Genomic DNA, 17,743 nt, shown 5'->3' on the forward strand with positions numbered 1-17,743 from the left:
AACTACTTAGCCGGACAAATGGGGAGCGCTGAAGGCTTTTACCCGGTACAACGTTTAAGAAAACGGGCCTGAGGGTGCCCAGTTGGGCGCGTACCTCGGCACAGAGCGTCGTCTGAGAGGAAGAACATATTCTTCCTCTACGCTAAGGGTAACCCTACTCCTCGTAGGGACAACCGTACCCTTTTGAAGAGACGTAGACAGCTGCCAGATGGCCTGGTGGTGGGGCTCAATGCCGCTCAAAAGATTATCCCACCGATTCTGTCGCATGTCATTAATACGTTTTCTTACAGTATGCTGCAAGAGACGCAAATGACGGCGACATTCCTCGGTGCGATTGGAATCATATGCTCGGGTGGCTGCGTTTTTCTCCATTAGCAGATCACGGATGTCGGTAGGCAGTTTCCAGCGATGATCTTCCATCTCCGGAACCTGTTTTAAACTTCCGTTTAAAACCGACCTCACGTGATCCGTGAGGGAGTTAATAGCTGTCGAGGCCTCCTCTTAGGAGGTTATTTCTAATGGGATACTACCAAGTCAAACCAACCAAGTCAAGTTTATCTAAGTATACTGAAGTGGAAGTCTGGAGGCCTTCGGCCACCTTCCCCCATTCCAGCACTGTCTTAGGGGGTGCTGGATTATCAGGGGCGTCTAAACGGGAGCCTAGTTTTAATATAACAGGTCGGTGGTCGGATTGTAACTCGTAACTCGGAATGTAAGGTGAGGAAAGATTCCTGCACTAATAAAATATCTACCTGATGATGTTTTACAAACTCGGGAATTTCTGCACGTTGACCTAAGATGGCAATATCAGCATAGCTGGGCATTAACTCGTTAATCCGTTAATCGTTAATTATCGAAGTTAACATTTTGATTAACGGATTAACTTTTAAGTTAACTTTTAAAAATGTTAACGGACACGTTAACTTCCTTTAATATGCAGAAGTCCGTTAATCGTTAATCCAATGCCTACTATTTACCACACGGCACCACGGCGCGGCGCGAAATACAGGTTCAGACGAGTATGAAACGAAACGTATGACAGCAGTTGAGTGGACGCAGTAAAAAAGTGTATGAAAAAAAGGTAGAAGATGCCTTACGACAAGAAGCAGTGGAAAATTCGAAAGACAGAGATAGTTTAAGTGGCGGTGGGAGCAATGCGAGTAACAACGATGATTTGATGACTTTTTCAGTTCTGTCACTCAGTCTAAGGAAAACCCAAAGAGCTCCAACTCTTTACAGAGTAAAGCGTAATGTCCATGGACATGGAATCAAAAGACTCGTTCAACGAACAGATATTCATAAATGTATTCATTAAATACAATACTGCTCAAGCACTAATACTGTTCAAGCGCTGCAGTTGAACGTCTGTTTTCCACGGGTAAAGACATTTTAACACCAAAAAGAGCCTCAGATGAGAACTTCGACATGTCATGAAGGGGAATATGCACCTTATGCCCGACAAAGTACTTTGTTTTATTTCTAACCTGTTAACTTCCAGAACCTAAACCAACAAGTTTTATAAGTTCACTAACGCAACGCAATAAATATGCAATTTTACACATACCTATTAACGGATTAACGATTAACGTTAACTTGCGTTAATTCTTCCGAAATGTAACGTTTTAACGTTTAACGAAGCTTACTTTTTTTGTAGCGGATTAACGATTAACGAAGTTAACTATTTGATTAACGGTGCCCAGCTACGAATATCAGTGACTGGCAGAGCCGGGAAATCGCGAGTAGAGTGCGAGGAAGGGGCCATATGGGCCTTAGTGGGACCGTGTAGGGAAGCTGCAGCACGGGCTGCCCTTCGGTGAGCTCTTAAATTAGCGATGCGATGACTATTATTAAGAACTTACAAAATACATAATACGTACTTGATATTTAAGTTCCGATCCGAGCCAGCCAGGTACAAATATTTGACTTACCATAGCTATGCAATAACAAACCATGAATATGTACATCTCAAATCGAAACTCCTGTGAATTAACAACCATACAAAAATTTAATTAATAATATAAATCATACAGGCACTTATAATAAGAACACTACTAGTACCTACTCTACGACCTATATGATATTTAGACACATTTGTTAATTTTTAACTAGTGGATCCTACTTTTTAATTAGCTCGAATTCCTTTCAAATATTCTTTAATACTTCTAGAAGACTCCCAAGATCTTTGTTTTTAACAGAATCTCCCAAGTTCGATAACTATTAACCTATTGATAACAGATAAGGAAAAGTTTGAAATTAATGCTAAAAACTTTTCGACATTATAACCCACATGAACCCACTTTAATTCTAGGCTGCTTAGAGATTGTTCTTAATTTATTACTCACTGTCCGCCCACAAAACTATCAAGACAGTAAACTCTTCAAAAATTTTGTATTTTTAAATTTACCATTGTGAAGAAATATATGCAGACGCAAATGATCGCAGACGCCATCCCGTATTGAACGAGCTCAGTGACACCTATTATATTTTGTACGAGAGAACAATATCTGAAATAAACCGAACAAAACTGAAATAGAATATCATTTGGCAGCTCATGTAAGTTCCCTTTCCGGAACTTTTGAAAAAGATTTACTTACTTAACAACATCGTCGTAATGCCTGAGGCATTTATCAAGTTTGGCAATTGCAATGCTTTCCTGAACTTCTTTTTTCTGCTTAACCTCCAACCCGTCCAATTTTATATTACACATTTCGTGATTCAAAACTTTTATTTGTGTTATTCCCATGTATATCAATCCACCAATAAAAGTGTCAATATTTTCATTATAAGTCATACAAACATATAATGAAACTGACTGAAAGGCATACAAATAACTTAAATAGGTATCGCGTATTTCGTCGCTTAAAAAAAAATAGTTGCTTATCGGTAATGTTAGCTCACTGACTCCAAATATGTTGAGAAGTATTGGTACTATAATAAGTGAAATATACGAGATATGACACAATGTCCAATAGGATTTCCAAGAGATCTTGTACTTTTGCACATTTTTTTCAATTAAATCCTTAGTAAAAATGTCGGTGCCTTTGAATGGTTCACTGTCAAGTAATTCAAAAGCCTCGAGAATCTGTTTTTGCTTGAAGAGTATCATTAATACTTTAGCAATGACTGCAAAAATATTGAAATAAAATATCTCTTCGTGGATTATAATTTCGACATCTCGAGGAGTAAAAAATAAACTGATCGTATGAAGAGCTTGGAACGTAAATAAAAAGGTAAATAAGGTTACGGCGGAAAAAAACTTGTAATAAATCGATGACCTTTCCGTAGGCCAAATCCCAAATAATTTCCAGAAAAAGTAATTGTAACTAAATGCTTCAGAGGGACGTGTTACCGCCATGGTGGAAATCTTAATAAAGACATTGTAGTTTAAAAAGCAATTAACCTATTATTAATGTAATATGATATAATTATATAATAATATTATACCTATCGTTTTTACTGCGGATGATTCTACGAACGGACATTTTTTGTTCGCCCGACATAGCTCTATAACTACGATTAAGTACATCAATTGTGTAATGTTACATAATATATAAAAAAGTAGCTATCATATTCTACAAGTATCCAAAAATATATACGTTCCTATTTTATAATTTATTGAATAATTTAGCCGAAAGTACTGATTTTTTTTCCCTCTATCTGACTGATCGCAATCGTATTCGCGATATATAACCAAAAGTCAAAATTATTGCTTTTATTAAAATAACATAGTTTAAATATATAGGGTGTTAGTGACATAGTAACGAAAACTTTAAAGGATAATTCAGGCCATGATTATGAGTTGATATCAAGTATAATTTTCCGTCGCAAAAGTATGGAACTGAAAATAATGAAAAAAAAAATACTTACTAAAACGTTCATGAAGTTTTCTGACAGGAAATTCCGCTTGATATCAACCCAGAATCATGTTCTTAATTATCCCCGTCAGTATTTGTTAAGGTATCATTAACACCCATACGCACTAGTATGGCTACCTGTACGTACTTGTAGGGGGTGTAAGTGGCATCATAACGAATACTGAGGGGGTGATTCAGCTCATTATTCTGAGTCTATTATCAAGTTAATTTTTCCATCCCAAAAAGCATCGACAGCAAGAAGGTATTGTAAAGCTAAAGCTCCTCTACCAAATATTTTTGACGAGTAAATGGGTTAAATTATTCTAAAAGAAGATAGTATATGATGATGAATTACGTTTATTATTTATATCATACAGAATTAATTATAATCTTAGAGTAAAATTATTATTACTAAATACAATGTTAATAAAATTATGTAACATAGTCAAATTAAAAACCTACACTACAATACGTCAAAATACACACACAAAACGCACGTCATATATAAAAACCATATCAGGCGTCAAAAAGCCCTCCGGAAAGCGAATCCCGCCCCAACGTACCCATTATGCTTGCAGCGTTGCCTCTCTGGACCGCAAGTGAAATACGCTGCGCGAGGAAAAAGCCAGCCCGAGGGTCTCCGCCTCCAACCCTTATACGGCGACCAACATCATGCACCAAAGCTTTGGCCTCAACGCCCCAAGGTCCCGCTGTCTCCAACGCAAATGGCACGAACTCATACGCTGATTCCAAATTGGCATACTTATCGTGCTTTCTGAGGGCCGCCGCTTCAGGCGCCGAACCGACAGACTGTTGCGCAGCGCCCCGGTGACAAAGCGAGTATGTGACAGCGACCCCTCTGCCACGGAATCAGCGTAAGGCCATCTGATTTTTTGCCATCTGCCCTAGACAGCCCGGGAGGCTCCAGGACACACTCCGGCAGAAATGAAAGCACGGCGGATGAAAGAAGATATTGTTATTATCCCGGTTTCTGACAGCAGTGGATTAAAACAATGGACGTGTTTGAAATTTGAAAAAGCTGCAACCCTACCGGTGCGTTTAATTGCAAGAGTCGTAGGGGATGAGCCTCTTAACCTAACATTATATAGTATTACATTAGGTTAAGGAACGAGAGACAGAGATTAGAACATTCTTTTACACGTTGTTGCCACAAAGCAATTAATCGCTTTAAGCGATAAGGCCGCCATTTGCCATGTACTTAGTTAAGAGACTTTTTGTAATTATTTCTTTTTATTTTAGTGCAATAAAGTGTATTTGTATTGTATTGTATGTCCTAAATACAAGTTAGAAAAACAGTAATGTACCCGCAAATGTACCTACCTACCTAAAGTAAAGTGTAATGTAAGTGTAAAGTAAAGTGACATACATAATACATTACATACAAGGACGGGAAAGTCACATTTATATATTACTAGAGTTTAACTAGGCACATAGATTAAAACAAATCTTAAAACGTGAGCAATGAATCTCAGGCTAAAAATATAGTTGGTTGTTATTTCCAACTTAGGCTTATGTAGTAAGAAATGTAAAACACACGTAAAAATATAAACATTCATTAGTAAGTAAGTAATCTTCAAGAAATTTAAAATATAAGAAAGCACAAAGAACCCTTTAACTTTACCAGCGTACTTCATATTCTGACACCAATTGCTAACAGAAATCAGAAATCAGAATCATTTATTCAACGTAATTATCACGAATAAACTTGTTGAAGGCCAATATAACATTTTTGAATTTACGTCATTTCGCAAGGTGTTATGGCTGAGGAGAAGAAATGACAAGAAACTGCAACAGCAACACATCTTTTAAAAACCAATGAGGGTATACATTACAAGTTATTTAATAACTAGAGGACCACATTCAATACCAGACATTTTTATCATTTAGGTAGTCATTAATGTTATGATAAGCTTTTTACATAAAGTAAGCTTCACATGTGCTATAAATTTATTTTCTGACACATGTAAAATATTATCTGGTATTTTATTGTAAAAAAAAAGTTTAATTTACTTAATCTAAAATTTTAAATTGAAATTTTATTTTTATGTCTTGTATTGTATGCCTTTCACAGTTTCTCGGAAGGAGAGATATTTTTACATACATACATAATGTATTCATAAATATATTGACTTGCGACTGTCAGTATATTTATTTCTTTAAGCTGATTTAATTTATTTTTCCTTAGGTCACACCCTTTGGACACTTTATTCAAACAACCTCGTTTTACACATTGACATTATCGTACACGCGCATTTGTATGTGTGACATCTGATACCATACGATTGAAGTGTAAACTACGATCGAGGGGGGGCCAGGTAAACCTAGCTCAGACGCTGTTGGGGAGCGGAAAGTTGCCGCTCTACCTTATTCTATGCTTAGGTGTAAACGTGACTTTGAATTTTTTATCCAGGCCAGACTGCCGATAACGTAATAAGTAGTTAGCAGATGGTATTCTGCTGAAGACAGAGGTGAATAAATGCATGATTTTTTTTTTGGAATTCTGAAATATTACTTTTGATGAATATTACAATTGGAACGTGCATGCTGTGATACATACATGCATAATCTTACGCCTATTTTCCACATGGGTAAACTGAGTGTATGGCGTTTCGCTTGCATCGATCCTTGCACTTCACATTCATCAATCGTTTCATACACGCACGCCGGTTCAGAGTAAAAAAATCTCATCTCTATCTTATTTTTAGCAGTACAACCCTCTTTATCTATTTATTTGTTTCTTTTACTTCTTTCAGGATAAGATTCTGTGTAACGAGCTGGCCCTTACACAGCTACCGACCTTCGAGGTGAAGACTATCCTTAAAAAATAAGATAAAGACGTGTTTTCCTAAGCATTTTTATTTCAACGTCTCATTTTAATCCTGTCGCCATATCACAACCGAGCTTTTCTGCTATGGTAGAGTCTAGAGTGATGAACATAGCAGCCATAGTTAGTTATACATTTACGACATATCCGGTATGAAATATATAATCTAAACGAACGAACTGAAATCAACTCATCACTACTGTATATAATGTAATTATCACAACTGTATTGTTCGTCAGTGATACAACTACTAATGGTGGGACTTCGTTATATTTATTGAACTCAACATAGAGCAATACGGAGTTATATGAACTCAACCATGTTTAACACTGAATACGATTTTCTGAGTTTGAATTCAAGTTTGGATCATAGGTAATTGATATCAGGTGATTTCCAGGAATATGGTACTCGGCTCATAGCAATAACCTCGCTCCCGGGACTTAAGCATAGCTGGTGAGAAGTGGGTACATATAATATACCATAACTTCGGGCGACCCTACAGATATTTCTAAAAGGTTCCCCTTCGCGGATACATACGTGATGCTATGTAGTGTAACTCGTTTACCATATAATAAAAATAAACCCAGCCAAATAACATCAAAACCAAATTTGGTTTGTACTTAATTGTAAAAAAATGTGTGCTTATTTGAGTTTAATCATTGAATTTATTCACCAGACACAAGTTGCAGCAGAGACTGTAGCATAGTCTTACCTACCTACATAAACGCAGTTTTGCCGAAGGGCATGGCCTCCCCTCTTTGTTGAGGGCACCTCAAAAGACGACTATGTACTGCCTCCTGGCTAATATTTACTAGGTTTCCAATGTCAGTTTGTTAACTTTATTTGTGCAAAATACTTACCTATTTTAAGCGATAAATATTGAATAATTATTACCCGACTGCCAAAGGAAGAGGGTGTGTATATATATCTGTTTTTTGTTTTTTTTTTTTTACTTCCTGCAGCCTAAACGGCTTGATGAATTTTGATGTATGAGGTATCGTTAGATTCGTCTTGATCACGGGAGTGTCATGGGACACATTTTATCCCGAAAGTCCAACGGGATATTCGATGCATGTTTTTACCATTATCGATAAATAATTCGGACACGGTATCTGTTGACAAGAAGCGAAAGATTGCTGTCAGATATCAATATACGTCTGCTCTGCTCTATTTATGTCTTCCTCTCGCTCACTCATTGATTCTGCTACTGACAGCAGAGGGCAGGAGCAGTCAAAATAAGTTACTAAAAAAAAGCGGCCAAGTGCTAGTCGGACTCGCCCAAGAAGGGTTCCGTAACAGCAAGTAACACAAAACTGAAGTAGAAATCGTATTAAAAAAGATTAAGTAATAAAAAGTAATTTAAAAAAAAATAAACCGACTTCTAACCCCGACAGATATGAAGAACAACTGAAAAGGGAAAATAAATAGTTTTATAAGTACATACATACATGATCTTACGCACAAATTAGTTTTATCTTTCCTATACTTGAGTTGTTGAATGAAAAGTAAATTACGGTTTACGATTTATGATGTATTAAAAAAAACTACTTACTAGATCTGGTTCAAACCAATTTTCGTTGGTAGTTTGCATGCTAATCTACATCATATATTTTTTTTTAGTTTTATCCTCCTCTTATTTTAGAATTTCAGGGGGGGGGGACACACATTTTACCACTTTGGAAGTGTCTCTCGCGCAAACTATGCAGTTTAGAAAAATATATTAGAAACCTCAAAACTTATTGTTTTTTTCTATCGTTGCGTAAAAATCTTAATGCGGTTCACAGAATACACATATTTATCAAGTTTCAACAGTATAGCTATTATAGTTTCAGAGAAAAGTGGCTGTGACATACGGACGGACGGACGGACGGACAGACATGACGAATCTATAAGGGTTCCGTTTTTGCCATTAGGCTACGAAACCCTAAAAAAGGCTCTAACTTACATAAATATCTACAAAATTTTTCGGTAAATACAAACAACTACAAAGTTATAAATAAAAAAAATATTATAGAAAAACAAAAACGATAGATAGACATTTCGTAGTGCATTTTAAATATTCTTTAAACAATATTCTCGTGGGGCTTGTTGTCCTCCTTTTAGTGTGCAGTCGCTTATTTTGTTTTTTTTTACGATAGTGAAATTACCCCCGGCGCCGCGGCGGTTGATTGAAGGGAAGTCTGTGCCCAGCAGTAGGACGTACTTTAGATTATTATGATAATATAAGTGCTATGGGTATCTTTTTTAAAATAAATTATCTTATAAAATGAACCTAGAGGATCTCTACTCCTGGAAGAGAGGAGATTTTTCTGACACACGCAATTTGTCGCTTAAAAGAAAACACCAATAAACTAATGTACGACTGACTTTAAAACTTTACATTAAGGTTGGTTGATTTTTCACAAAAAAGTATAAAGCCAACCAAACATGCTTGACCGTGTAAAGTGTAAATAAAGTGACTACCTAACAACAAAATTATATTTTGTGTCGTACTAGTAAATACGTAAAGTAGGACTTTAAAACTTATCATGAGCTGACAAACGTAGTATGGTATGATAGGGGTGTCATTAAATTATTATAATATATTTTACGCCATTATATTTGTGTGGCATAATGATAGCTTTAGAAAAGTGACAAAGTGGCCTATAAGGTTGGTTGATTATTAATAAGTTCTTACCTTTTTATTGCCTATAGTTTACGAAGAGCCTGCATATAAATAAAAATGCAAATATAGTTGCAAATTCTATATTATCTAAGTGATGGCCACGTGTGCCCCAAAAACTGATCACATCTATTTTCCTTATAATATTATAAAATAATAAAAGTAAAATTTTAAACCATGATTTCATTTATCTTGAACATTTCGCACGAGGGCAAATAAGGAATATGCCATTCGTATGATCTGAAAAATAAATACTAAGTATTAGGTATTATACAGAGAAAACATACGAGTAGTGGTGTCTCAACAAAAAAATGATGTTTTTTTATCCTATTAATGTTAATGTGGGGCAAAAATAAACAATTCACTATTTTGGTGCTCTTTCTTCATTAAGTTAGGAAATTTGTCGGTACAGCACGAAAATATTTAGATATCGAAATTTTATTTTAAACCCTCAAAGTAAAGGCTTTTGCACCAAAATTGTCGGTTTAGGTTTACCCTAGTATTTGCAATATTCGTAAGTATCTCCACCAGGACCACAGTGGTGCAGCGTGGTAAAGAGTATAATCCACTCAGTGAGGGGGGAAATAATACTTTCACTAACCGAAATAAATGTCTGAAGAGTCAACGGGAACATTTGCGTCCCTTTCAGTACCAAGGGTGTATTCGCACGAGTTATAAACAATTTGAGGTTTCGTTTAAACTTCTCTGATCTAGGCATCCACTCACTTTTGTAGGCCGCAACCACAAGTTCAGAGTTCTGAAAAGAAAAAAACATATTTATCTACTGAATGACCGCGTTACTAACAAAAAATAAACAAGCTGTGGACTATTTGACTGCCAAACAAAATTCAATCCAACAACAGGAATTCGACGCCAACAGAAATTATATGGTTGAACTGCATGTTCCACTCATTGTCATAGGTAATATAACCGCGGTGGAGCATTTACAGGTGTTTGCTGGTTGCGCGGACTAAAAAATTTTGATTCTACTATTGTTTTCAACAAAATATGTTTTCTTATCGCGACATTTATTTTAAACAATATACTAAAAACACTCGTACTTAGAAACACATAGAAAAATATAATGTGATTGTGCACTTTTTTACCATAATACAAAATATAAGGCAGAAGGCAAGAGGGAAACCACTGCCCTATTTTTCCCTAAAAAGTAGTATGAAGAGGAATGCTACACCGACAAGAGCGTGGCTCTTAAATTTGAGATGCGATGACTTATTAGAAATTATTAAGAACTTACATAATACGTACTTGATATTTAAGTTCCGATCCGAACCAGCCAGGTACAAATATTTGACCTACCATAGCTATGCAATAACAAACCATGAATATGTACTCCTCTAATCGAAACTCCTGTGAATTAACAACCATACAAAAATATAATTAATAATATAAATCATACAGGCACTTATAATTAGAACACTGAGAGTAACTACTCTACGCTATACACGGCACAAGCCTATAGGATATTTTTAATTTATTTTCTTAATAACTAGTGGATCGTACTTTTTAATTAGCTCGAATTCCTTTAAAATTTAATTAAAAACTTCTAGAAGACTCTCAAGATCTTGATAACAGATAAGGAAAGGTTTAAAAGTACTGCTAAAAACTTATCGACATTATAACCCACACACATTATAACCCACATGAACCTAGTTTAATTCTAGACTGCTTAGAGATTGTTCGTAATTTATTTCTCACTGTCCGCCCACAAAACTGTCAAGTTACTAACTCTTCAAAAATTTAGTAAGTAATATTAAATTTACCATGGTGAAGAAATAAATGCAGACGCAAATGATCGCAGACGCCATTCCGTATTGAATGAACTCAGTGACACCTATTATATTTTGTACGAGAGAACAATATCTGAAATAAACCGAACAAAACTGAAATAGAATATCATTTGGCAGTTCATGTAAGTTCCCTTTTCGGAACTTTTGAAAAGGATTAACTTACTTAATAACATCGTCGTAATGCCTGAGGCATTTATCAAGTTTGGCAATTGCAATGCTTTCCTGAACTTCTTTTTTCTGCTTAACCTCCAACCCGTCCAATTTTATATTACACATTTCGTGATTCAAAACTTTTATTTGTGTTATTCCCATGTATATCAATCCACCAATAAAAGTGTCAATATTTACATTATAAATCATAGCAACATATATTGAAATGGATTGGAAGGCATACAAATAACTTAAATAGGTATCACGTATTTCGTCGCTTAAAAAAAAATAGTTGCATATCGGTAATGATACTCGTTGCTCACTGAATCCAAGCGTGTTGAGAAATATTGGTACTATAATAACTGAAATATAAGAGATATGACACAATGTCCAATAGGATTTCCAAGAGATCTTGTACTTATGCACATTTTTTTCAATTATATCCTTAGTAACAATGTCGACGCCATTGAATGGTTCACTGTCAAGTAATTCAAAAGCCTCGAGAATCTGTTTTTGCTTCAAGAGTATCATTAATACTTTCGCAATGACTGCAAAAATATTGAAATAAAATATCTCTTCTTGGATCATAATTTCGACATCTCGAGGGGTAAAAAATAAACTGATCGTATGAAGAGCATGGAAAATAAATAAAAAGATAAATAATGTTACGGCGGAAAAAATCTTGTAATAAATCGAGGACCTTTCCGTAGGCCAAATCCCAAATAATTTCCAGAAAAAGTAATTGTAACTGAATGCTTCAGAGGGACGTGTTACCGCCATGGTGGAAATCTTAATAAAGCCATTGTAGTTTAAAAAGCAATGAACCTACTATTAATGTAATATGATATAATTACGAGCGGTCCCTATTATACCTATCGTTTTTACTGAGGATGATTCTACGAACGCATCGACAGCAAGAAGATATTGTTACCTAGAGCTCCTCTATACCAAATATTTTTGACGAGTAATGGGTTAAAGTATTCTAAAAGAAGATATTGTTATTATCCCTGTTTCTGACAGCAGTAGATGAAAACAATGGACGTGTTTGAAATTTGGAAACACTGCAACCCTACGGGTGCGTTTAATTGCAAGGGTCGTAGGGGATGAGGCATGAGCCTCTTAATCTGGCTTCCAATACCGCACATGGCCCATTTAATGAGTATTCCCTTAACCTAATATAGGATTACATTAGGTTAAGGAACGAGAGACAGAGATTAGAACATTCTTTTACACTTTCTTCCCACAAAGTATGTCCTAATAAAAAACCTACCTATTACCTATATAATATAAGTGACATACATAATACATTACGTACAAGGACGGGAAAGTCACATTTATATATTACTAGATTAAAACAAATCGTAAAACGTGAGCAATGAATCTCGGGCCTAAAATATAGTTGGTTGTATTCCCAACTTAGGCTAATATAGTAAGAAATGTAAAGCACACGTAAAACTATAAACATTAATTTGTAAGCAATATTCAAGAAACTTTAAATTATAAGAAAGCATAAAGAACCCTTTAACTGTACCAACGTACTTCATATTCTGACACCAATTGCTAACCATGTAATTTTCCCCTAACGTAATAATATATGTCTTAGACAATTGTACGTAAGGTGCTAGTTTTTTATACCGTAATGGGTTAAAAGTATTTTAAAATTTAATCACATAAGTTGATTTAATTTCTTTTTCCTGAGGTCACACCCCGGACACTTCATTCAAACAACCTCGTTTTACAGAGACACTACACATTGACATTATCGTACACGCGCATCTGTGTGTGTGACGTCTGACACCATACGATTTAAGTGTAAACTATGTCTGAGGGGGGGGGGGGGGGCGAGGTAAACCTAGCTCAGACGCTGGTGAGGAGCGGAAAGTTGCCGTTCTATATCTTATTCTATGCTTAGGTGTAAACGTGAGTTTGAAATTTTTATCAAGGCCAGACTGCCGATAACATAATAAGTAGTTAGCAGATGGTATTCTGCTGATGACAATGATATATATTTTTTGGAATTATGAAATATTACTTTTCATGAATATTACAATTTGAACGTGCATGCTGTGATACTACATACTTTTATAATGTCACGCCTATTTTCCATATGGGTAAGCTGAGTCACATTCTTCAATCGTTTCACACACGCACGCCGGTTTAGAGTACATCGCACTAAACCTTTTCTGACAACATCTCCAATTTTTTCAATGTACGTCTATCTAGGTTTTCCCTTGCCAGCCCTACCGAAACCATTGCTTGTATACAGCACTCGTATTCCTATCATCATTCACCCGCTCTACGTGTCTAAACCAACTTAACATGCCCTTCTCAATCTTAGTCACCGGTATTATTTACGTTTTTTATTATTAACACAACTTTAGAGTTGTGCAAATTAAAGATCAAGTAGTAAAACCACTCTGCCCCTCATTTTCCAAGCAGCAGAAGTAAATAAGAAATTAATGAAGTACGAAAACTTCCATGCGAGTAAATTTTCAACTCGGGCAAGTTAGAATAGCTTCAGCCTACCTTAATGATGGCTGCGGGCCACAGCTCATTGTGCATACACTGCATCCGTGGCCCGGAAAATTAAAATAACTAAACTCACTGCAAAATTCAATGCCGAGGAACGGTTTTATATAACACTTTCAAAAATGGTACATCATAGTCTTAAGGTTAGTACTTCATATGGACCTGATTATTTGAGATGGGAGGATCTGGCACTACAAACGCACTAACACCAAAAAAGTTCTCAACAAAGGCTTACTCGATGAGTATCATTGATCTACCACCACCATTCACCACCGCAACCGCCACCACCATGTTTCACCATTACCATGTACCATTCACCATTGCTAAATTATACGCTAGACACATATTTGTTTTAAGATAGTGTCAAACCAGATTATGTTCAAAGCATTCTTTCCATTTGCTCCGTGCAACAGAAGATTTAGAGAAGAATTATTTGCTGTAAGACAGGATAGTAAACACAAAAAGATTCGTATATTTCAATCCTCAAGATTCTTCTTTGTTTTGTCTTTAGCGATTCAGTACCAAAAAATATAATTCGCCAAACTACGTAACTCTTTGAAAATACACAGCCGAGCTACAGCCGAGGAGTTATTTAATATCCACACTCCGCGAGAGCGGTACATGGTAAACTCAGTACTTATATGACGTTTCACAAACTTCCCAACCCACTTTCGTATTGGAAACGGTGAAAGTACCTGGAATTTCATAATTGTAAATGCCACGACCACTTTCAATTAGCAAGTTGTACTTTGTCAATTTATATAGAAATGTTAGCATAAACGCTTTGTTCTGCAAACAGTTTTATTTTAATCTGTACAATTACGTACCTAACCAGAAACAGAAAAATATTTTTTTTATCCAATAACATATCCACAACAACACGTATATGGTATGAATAAAAAGCTTCTTCTTAGGATCCTATCTCACTAGGATCGGGTCACCAGCGCGCAGCGGGAAATTATTCGGGATTCGGTTGCTGGTAACAAATTAGTTACCCAACCAGTTGAGGTACCCAAAACAACTGCATACATTTTGTTGGTGGCGCAACCGTGATGGCATTACAGTAGCGTGCTATTGAGATTACAGGTGCACAAATACAGCGAATGGCCGAAGAGTCCCCGAAAATATACTCGGGATTTATGGGCTAGAATCGTCTTCACACGTGTAGACAATACGATTTTCTCAGAGCGAATGACAAGCAAACAACTTGTTAGAAATTCGTTCACCATTCTACCCACACATTTTTCTCAAGTGCAGACTGCCAACCGCGTGGGCTGTAAGTATTTGCAGCAATTTTTCTCTGCCCGGCGTCGGCTTCCTCTTTTTTAATTAAGTGAAACTAAGAGGGCCTTTTGTTTCCACGGGCCTCGCTTGCTAATTGCCCGTCAGTCAGTCACTTGTCGTCGGCAACGCTATATTTGCTCACTTGGTGTTTATAAAATTTCCAAAACAGGAACAAAAATTTGGCTCATTTGAAAATAAAATTGCAAGCTAAAAATTAAGATGCGAGCCGGCTACCTAGATTCTGCTGGCAACAACTTTTAACCTTCTTCACCGAACTTCATTAGAAAAACAATTCCGTGAACTAGATCGTAGTCCGAAGACAATTTGCATAAAGAACGTGAGGAGAACATTATTCTAGATTGTTCTGGAGAAAGAAATTATCTGGGTGGAGACTACGTGTGTCCTGTTTAGTATGCATTAATCACGTACTGTGGGGCAGCGTCGTGATTGAAACTAAATCCCTGGGGATGGCGCTTACTGACGACTGATTGCCGCTCGCCACACTACAGCCGGGATTAGGTTATTTAAATGAGAGCAACGGTCACATGAGGCCAACAAAAGTCAGATGCAAATGGGAATGACAATGTAAGCAAATCAGTGTGTGGATCAGATAAGACGTTGATTTGTCTGGTTGATTGATTATTGTTCTAACAGTAGCACAGAAGCAAACCAGAGTTTTACATGATATTTCACATTACAAATCACGAAGAGTTTGAAGATGGCTTCCTAATACGCATCGATATATTACAGTTGAAATCCATTTTAGTAACAATGAGTTTTCTCCAGTAAAAACTAGTTTTTTTACTAAAGCATTGGTTAAAACTGGAATTTGGGTCTAGCGCTCGCCGGTCGCTTCCGTGGCAAACTCGCTTATTTGCTCATTCTCGAGTCGTGCGCTGTTGGTATCAACACAATAACCAACCTCCAAACCACATCAGTAATTCTAGTTATATCAAAGGCTCTTCATAATTGTTTTAAAACTAGGGAAAACGCGTTTCAACCAAAATCGGGTTTTAACTGTAATAGATGCTTTATTTCTAGCGCTACTTGGGGCAACTCTCTAATGCTTAATAATTTTATCCAGCTAACGTACTAAGTTATAAATATATACTAACTACGTATAAAATACAAAAATGTATTATTTTATAACATGAAATATAGTTACATTGGTTTTACTGTAGGTTTTACTCGAATAATGTCCTTTACACACCCGACAGTACAGTCGGATGTTTGACGTTTCTATCCTGCTTACACAATTTGCTATGATTAAGACCTTACAACGGACTATAATTATTTGCCTAAATAAAATAAATAGCTAACATAGTATTGTACATTTCACATAAACTCATCTAATCTAATTTCATAAGTCCTCTCTAATAAAATAGCAATATTTTCTAGAAACAAAGCTGCTGTGAAAATAAGAGTAATTACGAGTACCCACCTGTACAGCGCGGCAATAAATCCATTTAGAGCTGAAGGCAACGCTGATTCCCGACAACAGCCGATGTTGTTGCACCAATTTAAACTTCTCGCTTGTATGCAGCTGTCCCTAACCTCATTAGCACGTTTGAAATTAGTTTCAGCAGATTTTCCTATGCTGTTTTCCCGCGTCGTAACTGGAAGCTGAACGGTAGGTACATTGAAAACGAACTTGTATCGAGTTGCCTTCGAATTGCGGAAGTTTCAGTGATTTCGGTATTCGGGTTTGAGATTCGAAATACGATGGATTTCGATTTGTTTCATTGGGTGACTTTTGTTTAGATAAGTTAGTAAATTTTGAATAGAGTTCCGTAAGGTTTTAAATTAGTTCTTTTATTTTCGAAACGAATACCTTGTCGAAGACCTAACACATTCAAAATGGCTAACGACCCAAATAAATCACGTACCTTTCCCTGTCCACCTACATAATCAGTGTCCAGGATAACATATTAAACTTTTTCCACTCGTACATACACTGAAAGAGAAAACGAAGAGCACTTTTTGCGCTTCTGAAAAAGTGGTGTAATTTATTTTCCCTTGGTGCAATATTTAGTGCTGTCCATTACTACAGTTCGCGACCGAACATTATTCACCGACATCCATCTTTTTTTCTCGGCCGCACGCGCGTGCGGTCCTCCATATTAACTTTTTCATTCATATTCTTCACAATCTTTTGGTTATTGGAAGTCTTTTTTTGCGGAAAGGTCCATGTTGGTCGCATTAATTGGAAAACATTTGTCTTTTTCACCTGAAAACAGAGGCAAAATTTAAGTTTTTAGAGTTTAACAATAGTAGTGCATTTTTGCTAATTGGTAGATTATTATTTTTTTTTTCTGAGCTAATAATAATGTATATTAAATAGGAAACCTATAAGCTGAAAACGAGCCCTTGGTTTGGAAAATTATAATTAATTGCGATAAAAAACCATGAATCAGCACAGAAATTTATAAATTTTCATATCTAAACGTACTAGGAATGATTACTAACTCGCATACATAACTTACATACCTACATTACGCAAATAAATTCTAGAGTATGGGCTATAAAATAGGCAATATAAGGGTAACATAACCGTATGTTTGCGGCGTAGAAAGCGTGAAGTGTCGTTGGCAGCCGAGCGGACTTCCGCCGG

At 36.2% G+C, this 17,743-nt stretch overlaps 1 protein-coding gene across 1 annotated transcript; it reads right to left on the minus strand.

The window, feature by feature from the left end:
- Positions 1-9,528: 9,528 nt before the first annotated feature.
- Positions 9,529-17,251, minus strand: LOC126377462 (odorant receptor 49b-like). The gene is made up of 6 exons (XM_050025200.1): positions 17,019-17,251; positions 16,574-16,755; positions 11,143-11,242; positions 10,628-10,729; positions 9,963-10,118; positions 9,529-9,601 (listed from the first exon to the last, which is right to left on the minus strand). Exons 3-6 carry the CDS (start codon positions 11,185-11,187, stop codon positions 9,545-9,547), a joined length of 360 nt encoding a protein of 119 aa, XP_049881157.1. The 5' UTR covers positions 11,188-11,242; positions 16,574-16,755; positions 17,019-17,251; the 3' UTR covers positions 9,529-9,544.
- Between the last annotated feature and the right edge of the window lie 492 nt (positions 17,252-17,743).

The sequence above is a fragment of the Pectinophora gossypiella genome, chromosome 2 (genome assembly GCF_024362695.1).
Source record: "Pectinophora gossypiella chromosome 2, ilPecGoss1.1, whole genome shotgun sequence".
NCBI lineage: Eukaryota > Metazoa > Arthropoda > Insecta > Lepidoptera > Gelechiidae > Pectinophora > Pectinophora gossypiella.

Excerpts from the sequence above, each read along its gene's own strand:
- LOC126377462 (XM_050025200.1), bottom strand. The coding sequence starts at position 11,187 with ATGGCGTCTGCGATCATTTGCGTCTGCATTTATTTCTTCACCATG. Across the intron at positions 10,119-10,627 it reads GATCGGAACTTAAATATCAA|AACTCTGAACTTGTGGTTGC; the intron begins GTACGTATTATG and ends TTTTCTTTTCAG. Across the intron at positions 9,602-9,962 it reads CTCTTCAGACATTTATTTCG|ATCATACGAATGGCATATTC; the intron begins GTTAGTGAAAGT and ends TTTATTTTTCAG.